Consider the following 8,506-nt stretch of genomic DNA (forward strand, 5'->3'; position numbering starts at 1 on the left):
CAACGGGGGAGAAGAGTCCACAGTGTCGTGTCGTCGTTGCCTGTGGTGGAGGTTGATAAGACCTAGACCGGTCGCTATGGTGCCTGTACTTTGTACCGGCGACCGTTGCGTACCGTGTAAACAAGACTCGGGCGGAATTAAATGCACACAATACATTGCAGTCATAATATGTGGCTCCAGTGGCGTACACTCAAATATAAATAGGGGTAGCACGTTCAATGGAAAATAAACCACCCACTAAATTGCTTTCAAAAACTAAAATTAGTACAATAATGCTTTTTCTAATATGCTGCTATTATTGGCAAATGTATTAATTATCGTGTCTGTGTCAATTTGAGTATCATTTTTTCACGTAAGTACCATTACACTTTCAAGCCAAAAAATTCAGAAGTAACAACTGCTACCTTAGAACCCTCAAGCGTGCGCCACTGTGTGGCTCGAGAAGGATTTTTAACTTAAAAGTATTATAGTTTAAAATGTTTAAATATTAGTATAAATTAACCAAAAATAAATTAAAATATTGCATATTATACATACCTAATATGCAACGTCATTATAACTAATAAAAGTCAGTATATTAAACAATATAAACAACTACCGTTTAATATAAAAAAAATATACATGTTAAAAAGTTGGGAAATATATAAATGATCATTTAAATATGTACCTACTTACAACCTACGCATGATGTAACATAAAAAGTAATTTATCGATGTTCTACGATTTTGAGTGTTATATTTATTTTAATTCAATGTTATAGCATAAGTGTTATACAAAAATTGGTCACATAAAAATTACTACTATAATTATAAATGTCATAAATAAAATCATCTTATCTACAGTATACCCTACTGGCTACTACCAACATTATTTTCAATATGGTCAATTCTGTTTATTAGGTATCTTTCTACACATAAATAAGGACCACCCTAATATATATTATATTATATTATACCCTATATACATTAAGCGTTCAGACAGTCAGACGCACAATGTGTTCAAAAAAGTATAGATAATAGTCAGGCGCGGAATAACAAATCTAAATTGGTGGTACAGAGTGATTTAAATACCTAATAAAAAATTAACTAAGTAAAGTCTATTTTATTTTTTGGAAGATTTTTTATTTTTAATTCCATTTATTATAGAAGGTAAAAGAATATCATTTTGGGCAAATTCAGAAAACGTGTAGATGCTTATTAGATAACCTATAAATTATATAACCGAGTATAAATCAAATTTTTAAATAATAAAATATTTGACTAATAATTGTAATACTTCAATTTTTTACAAAAAATAAGTATTATATAATATTACCGACATCTTAGATGTTGCTTAGATTTATGTAGATTGATATAAGATGTTCCATGCACATCCTGTTATAATGTTATATTTTTAAAAATGTTTAACTTTCATTATTTTTTTTGCCTACATTCTAATTTATTTTTGTACATAACTACCATGTTATTGGGACAAATATTACTGAAAATATTATTCATAATGGTGTTTAATAACGTTTAATATAATATTGCATTTACAAAATATATGTAGATTATAGACAGACAATAGATAAAAAAAAACTTATAAAATCAATCTTAACGAATAATAATAAGCAATGTGTGGAGTTAACAGCTACATAGATAGGTATTATGGACTTATTATTTCATCCTATTTCAAATAGGTTACCTATACAATAAATCTAATCAATAATAATATACTATAGAATATGTTAATTATTAACCAGCTACAATATATTACACTGTTTAAACAAACATGCAAAAAAGATTACTAAAATAATGCAAGTATATAAATAATGTAGTGTATGTAATAATAGGTAGATAAATTATAAAATTTGCAAGAGAAAATTCGGCAAAAAAAAATACTTTCAGTCTTGTTTAACGAGCATATGACACACCATGTAAACTACTATTATAGTGTAACAAATAGATAATGTATTGATTTATCATATAAAATATTAACGGATGAGAATTGTCTCGATGTTAAAACATGAGACTTGGGAAATAGTCTTAGTAATTTTGATGTACAAAAATATCTAAATATTTAAATGTTAAATTAAATTAAATAATCATCAATGAGACAAGTATGGTGTATAATATGTACACAATCAATTCATGTCTAAAATTAACTTAAACAGTTATCAAATTTACCATTGAGTCAATGACCATTTAAAATGAACAATCCATATTGTTAAATAGTATTAATATTTGAATCATAAACATTTACATATTGAGTGATAAACAATTCTCATTCATATATTGATGACATTCGTTTTACAGGTTTTAACAGACAAAATATGTTGAAATAACAATAAAGACAGGTTTATGCGTGGAAATAATGTTTTTACATCAATGATTCTAAAAAATTGAAATTGGACTAGACACATTATTTCGGTAACAATAGACAAAAATAAGTAAATTACACAGTTTATAAGACTTAAGATACAAATATCTTTAGGTGTATAGAAAAAAAATTATTTAAAATTAATTTATTTTAATAACATTATTTCATTTTTTTAATTTAATCGATTGTGAACAAATATCACTATAACCATGAAATAAGGTCAATAGACCATTTATAAAAAATGAAACTCAAAATAAAGAATAATTATCAATCTTTTTAATTTTAAAATTATCGCATTGTTATTGAATAGAGTTTGAAGATATTAACTGTAGAAAAAATGTCAGTTTAACTATTATACTTGCATAGTCAAATAAATCATAAGTTACCATGTTACAATTGTATTTGGATGTTATTGTTTATTACTTACTATGTACAATAAATTAATATACGATTTTAGTTATACACAATGACATTTTCTATGCATTACTCTATTTACATTTTACCATACACAGCCTTTTGAACCCTAGATAATGGGATGATAACAAAACTCATTATGGCACCTATGTTTGTTTTTGTACCATAATAAGAATTAGTTGAAATTGAATTTGAATGTAAAAGGGCTCCCGTGGAATTGATGGAACTGTTGAAATGGATTGAAACCGTCTTGGTGATGACGCCCAGATTCTGGATCTAGTGGATCGATACCACGATCAAATTGTTCTCGTTTTTCTGATTTTACACAAAGCAAAATGTATTAATAGTTATTACTCATTTTACACTTTCCAAAAAAATATATATATATAATAAATAATAATACACTATTAGTTTATACTAAATTTTCATTTTATTACCTGGATTAGTTAAAACTTCTTTGGCAGAGGCTATTTCAATGAACTTTTTCTCTGCATTCTTTTTGGCTTCACCTTGGAAATTATCTGGATGCCATTGTTGAGCAGCTTTCCTGAAAATGTACAATATTTTATAATGATCATTAATCTTTTTAAATAGAAAATAATCTTGAATAAACATACCTATATGCTTTAATTATTTCTTGTTTAGTGGCAGTTCTTTTAACATTTAATATCTTATAATAATCTTTTCTTTCTGCTTGTTTCTGTAAGTTCTTTGCTTTTTTTAATCCTTCACTTGCTTGTCTATGCTCCTGGTCGATATGAAGTGCATGCTCAAAATCTCTAATAGCTGAACATAAAATATAAATATATACTTACTAATGTTAGTAAATAATACATCATTTATCATATATTTATCATTACACAAACACAATTCAAAGTAATACTAGTCACTGAGCCACTGCTGCTTGGCCATCTTTTAATTAGAAAAAAAAATTATGTTAATTTTACTGACCTTCATCAAACATAGAATTAGCAATATATCCTTCTGCTCTCAGACAGTAAAGATCTGGTGTTTGCCTTATTTCTAGTGCATCGCTACAGTATTTCAGTGACAATGATAAATCATCTGTATGTTGATAACTGTGGCAAAGTTTTTCCAAGGCTAATAACCTTATGTTTTCAGTGTCTTTTTCTATGTCTAATATCTAAAATTAAAAATTGTTAAATTATTTAATAGGCAGATTAAACATTAATAAAATATTTAATTCAACATCTTCCATCCACAGAAAACAAGTTAGTAAACACAATAAGTAGTTAATTAAGTGCGTCATCTTGTAACATTGTATCCTACTTAATTTAATATAAATACAATTTCAACAATAATATTTTACTTAAGACTAAAGTATAATAATTTAGAAAAAAATAATTGAAGGATTATTCAAAATAAAAACTTAAATATTTTAAAATAATTTGAGTGCTTAAAAATATTTACATAAATTAACTAATAATAGTTTAAGCCAAAAATACTTTTAAAAAAAATTAAATTTTTATAAGAAATTATAAGAAAAAAAATTAGTGACAATTAAAACCCAGTAAATACTATAATATACTAATCTTAAATTTATTTAGTAGACTATTCTTTATAAAATTAAATTGAACTGTATATAATATACATTACATAATATTTAAAGTTTTTAAGCCTAAATTAAAATTAAGTTAAACAACAAAACTAATGTTCTTGGAATTTGGAAGTAGAACTTAAAATTTTAGTTAAACCAAATATTTTACCTTCTTTGCAAATTGAATACTACTGGAAAAGTCTTTGATATTGAGTGCTGACTGACTGTCTACTATCAGTCTATCAATTTTTTTAACAATTTTATAATGTGAGTGACATGATTTATGATCTGGATCTAATTTTAAACATTCTCTAATTTCTCTGTAAAATAATTAAACATGATCTTACAGTATTGTATAGATAACAAATAATAAATAATAATTACTTTAGTGATTCAGATACTTCTCCTATACTGTAATAAATTTTTGATAATTTGTAATGGCCATCTGTATCATCAGCTTGGAGTTTAGTTGTTGTCCGTAAGTCCATAATAGCATGTTGCACATTTCCAATACTTAAATATAATTGTGATCGTTGTTCGCGTAATGAAGGAGCCCAAGGACAATGTTCTATAAGACGATCCAATGAACTTATACCACTTTCATAATCTTTGTTTTCTTGATAGTAGTTTGCTAATTCTATATCGTAAGCAAGACCATCAAGTTTTGAGTATAAATCATATGCTTCTTGTGAAAAATCACCATTGGCAATATACTAAAATGTTTATAATTTATTAAATTAATAGATAAAAATTCCTCAATAGTAAATATATTTATACTTACCACATTGTAGAGTTCTTTTCTTGCGTCTTCGATTGAAGCTTGTTTCATCAGGACCACACCTCTTTGATAACGTGCCTGGTGAAAAATATAAAAATATAAAATACAACATATAATATAACTATTAAAATTCTATAAGATTATAAATATTAATCTTATTTTTACTTACAGCTGTAAAATCCGGTTTGAGTTCAAGAACTTTTCCAAAGTCTAATAACGCGAATTTGGCTTTTCCTAGGGCTAAATAAACTGTACCTCTTTTAAAATAAGTTAAATAATTATTTGGATCGCCCTCTGAAAAAAAAATATGTTACATATTATTAATTAACAAAATAATTTTTTTTTATATATATACAGTATACACATATTAAAATACAATAGAAGTATTATACTAAAATAAATAATATAAATTATAACTATATTTGGAATATTAGTTTATTTTATTAACATTAAAATTAAAAATGAATAAAGATAAATACATTATAATTTGTAAGTTACTAAAAAATGTGTGATAATATATTAGATATAAATAATTGATAAGTAGTTAATGATATTTAAATCATAATAACAGCTGAAGATATTTTAAATGTTAATTGCAATAATTTGGAAAGAAAATTCAAAAAATCACTTCCAAAAAGTTATAGTGCATAATATGAAAGCACAGAGAGATTATATTTAAGATTGTAAGTAAAAATGTTAAAAACCTATACCTAATATACATCATACAATACAGTTAATATAATTTAAGGTACCTATCATTAGAATCTATTAAATTCAAATAGATTGAGTATTTTTATGGTCTTGTTGAAAATTGTATTGAATGAATCACAAGGATTAACATGGAAAATCAAGTAATCAGACAGGCTAACATCATAAACACTTAACACTAGAAACGGTGTTTCTCAGACAACAAAGATCCAGAATTTAATTTTCCTATAAGGCGACGTATTCACTTACCCACTGCGGCATGATAATGGGATAGGGCGTCTTGGAGTTGTCCGCGAGCCAGAAAGTCGCGTCCCATATCCAAATGGTTCTCAACATCGGAACCTACGAATCAGACGAAAAATAAATACACACAGTCTACTGGGTGACGTATTCAAGGGTCAGCACTCAGCAGCACTTCTTACCCATGACTACCGAACAGTCCAAGGCCAAGAAAAACAGACAAGTGGAGTACAGTTTCAGCCGCATCCTATGCCACGTATCCATTACGGCGACGATAAAAGTCACTTTTCTCCTCTAGGCGTATCGGACGTACGTACGTGCGCGACGGCTGGTCGTGAATCGTGATGATCCGGAAGAAACCAATCGCATCCTACGCGACGAACAAACGATAGTACATCCGGTGTGCGTGTGACGTGCGGCGTACGCGAACAGTGTCTGAGCACTCTGAGCGGAGCGGGTCACCGAAACTGAGTCGGTTGCCACCGCCGCCGTGACAACTGATAACACAATACGGTGATAACGGACTTCTGGAGTGCTGCGTTTGGTGTGCAGCCGTCTGGCGCCTATGCTCAACTGCGGGGCAGTGGATAACAAACGCGACTGTAGGCCGACCGGTCGAGCACCGTGTTGTACTCCCATTGGTCCGTTTAGCTTTCCGCGCCAAACCACCAGGAAAAATACTGCTCACGCGAATCGTATACTATTTATAAGTATAAAAAAATGACCATATGTTCAAATTTTTCCGAAATGAAAATTCCCCATACCCGGTTTTCTATTACTTTGTACAATCTTTTGAAAAATGTTTTTTTTTTTTATTAAATTATACTATTTTTAGTTGTAAAAACTCAAAATTCTGCAACATAAAATCATTATTTTATTTGTGTAGTACAAGCAAATGATTTGTATACAAGTATAATAATTGAGTTCATTGCAATATTGTACTTCAAAAGACGTCTGAACTTCCTATGAAAAAAACAGCAATTTAGCGTACATCATCGCATGTTTATAAATAGATACTTATAAATCGTAACTCTTGATTTGTTCAAACTAAATATATTATTTTTATAATTAATAAGTTTTTAATTTTTCCTCTCAGTGCTAAACATCCACGACTTATTGTTACCATATTATATATAGACGATTTACGCCTATTTTTTTATACAATTGTTCAGTTTCCAGATATTACTTATTTTAGATACAATAATCTATAGACATATTGTCGTCACAGCGATATTATTGTTTACTCCGTTGCGTAGAAATAATGATTCATTTGCGTGTGCGTTTGTTATTGGACCACGTGACCTGCAGCGTATACGTGTTAGTGAAAATCAGGACGTGCAATCAAAAATAGTAAACAAATTACATACAAACATACAATATTGTGTAGACTACAAGATGTTGGATGTTGTCCGTAGTACCATACGTCAGGGGGGAGAAGAGCAAAGGGGACATGCCCCGGATGGCTAATTTTTAGGGATGACAAATTTTTAAAGACGAAATAAAAATAAAGTTTTATTTTAGTTTATTGATTGACAATAATTTTTAAAAAGACTTATTAGTTATTAATTAATTCAAAATATGTATATATTATTAGACAGCCTGCACATAGGTATTAATTAGGTAGGTACACATTTTTCGATATTGAAATTGACGCGGCAGCAAAGGTGGCGTGTTAATGTGTTATCCACGAGGATGATAATTTTAATATATTATAGACAATGGCGTATTTTTAAAATATTTTGGCAAGGGGTCTAAAAAAAATAAGTATTGTATTATAAAAAATACAACATATATGAGTTATGAATTAATAATTATATTATTCCATTATTATTATAAATACAAATTAAGAGTTTTTTATAGTAAAAAAGGTAGTCTTTTTTTCGCCAGTTTATCAATAATTTCTTCAGGTGTTATGAAACTTTTTTTTTCTTCTGTGTGGGGATCGAGACCCGGGAACCCCCCTCCCTGGAAATCCGCCACTGATTATAATATATTGTATCCAAAGTTTACTTATACCACACGTCCACACACCGCAGTTTACACTGTTATCGCTAATTCAGTATGTTAGAGTGGTTAGACTACCAATAAGTTTTTATCTTAGAAAGACCATTATAATACTTAGATCAATTAAATCAACGCATTTCTTATTGTCGTTCGTATTATTTTCGAATATAGATTATACACATACGTATTATACATGCATATATTCGTGTATACATATCCTGATTTCTATTACACAATAGTATTCTATGTGTTTCTCCGTATTAGAAATAACTATTACCTACACAATTATTGTGATATTTGAATTTGGTATTTACAGTTTAATTAAACGCGTCTTTTTTAATTTGAGTATAATGAATGAATTTATTTAAATGATGTTTGGTTTATATCCATAGGCACAATTAGGGGAGGAGGCTTGAGTGGCATAGCTCCCCCAGTGTTTAAACGAT

At 28.4% G+C, this 8,506-nt stretch overlaps 1 protein-coding gene across 1 annotated transcript; it reads right to left on the reverse strand.

Annotated features, from left to right (window-relative positions):
• Positions 1-1,862: 1,862 nt before the first annotated feature.
• Positions 1,863-6,611, reverse strand: LOC113555577 (dnaJ homolog subfamily C member 3). The gene is made up of 10 exons (XM_026960017.1): positions 6,239-6,611; positions 6,066-6,158; positions 5,278-5,402; positions 5,112-5,186; positions 4,715-5,043; positions 4,500-4,650; positions 3,724-3,916; positions 3,390-3,558; positions 3,210-3,319; positions 1,863-3,087 (listed from the first exon to the last, which is right to left on the reverse strand). The coding sequence occupies exons 1-10, from the start codon at positions 6,318-6,320 to the stop codon at positions 2,948-2,950; spliced, it is 1,467 nt and encodes a 488-aa protein (XP_026815818.1). The 5' UTR covers positions 6,321-6,611; the 3' UTR covers positions 1,863-2,947.
• Between the last annotated feature and the right edge of the window lie 1,895 nt (positions 6,612-8,506).

The sequence above is a fragment of the Rhopalosiphum maidis genome, chromosome 4 (genome assembly GCF_003676215.2).
Source record: "Rhopalosiphum maidis isolate BTI-1 chromosome 4, ASM367621v3, whole genome shotgun sequence".
Taxonomy (NCBI): Eukaryota; Metazoa; Arthropoda; class Insecta; order Hemiptera; family Aphididae; genus Rhopalosiphum; species Rhopalosiphum maidis.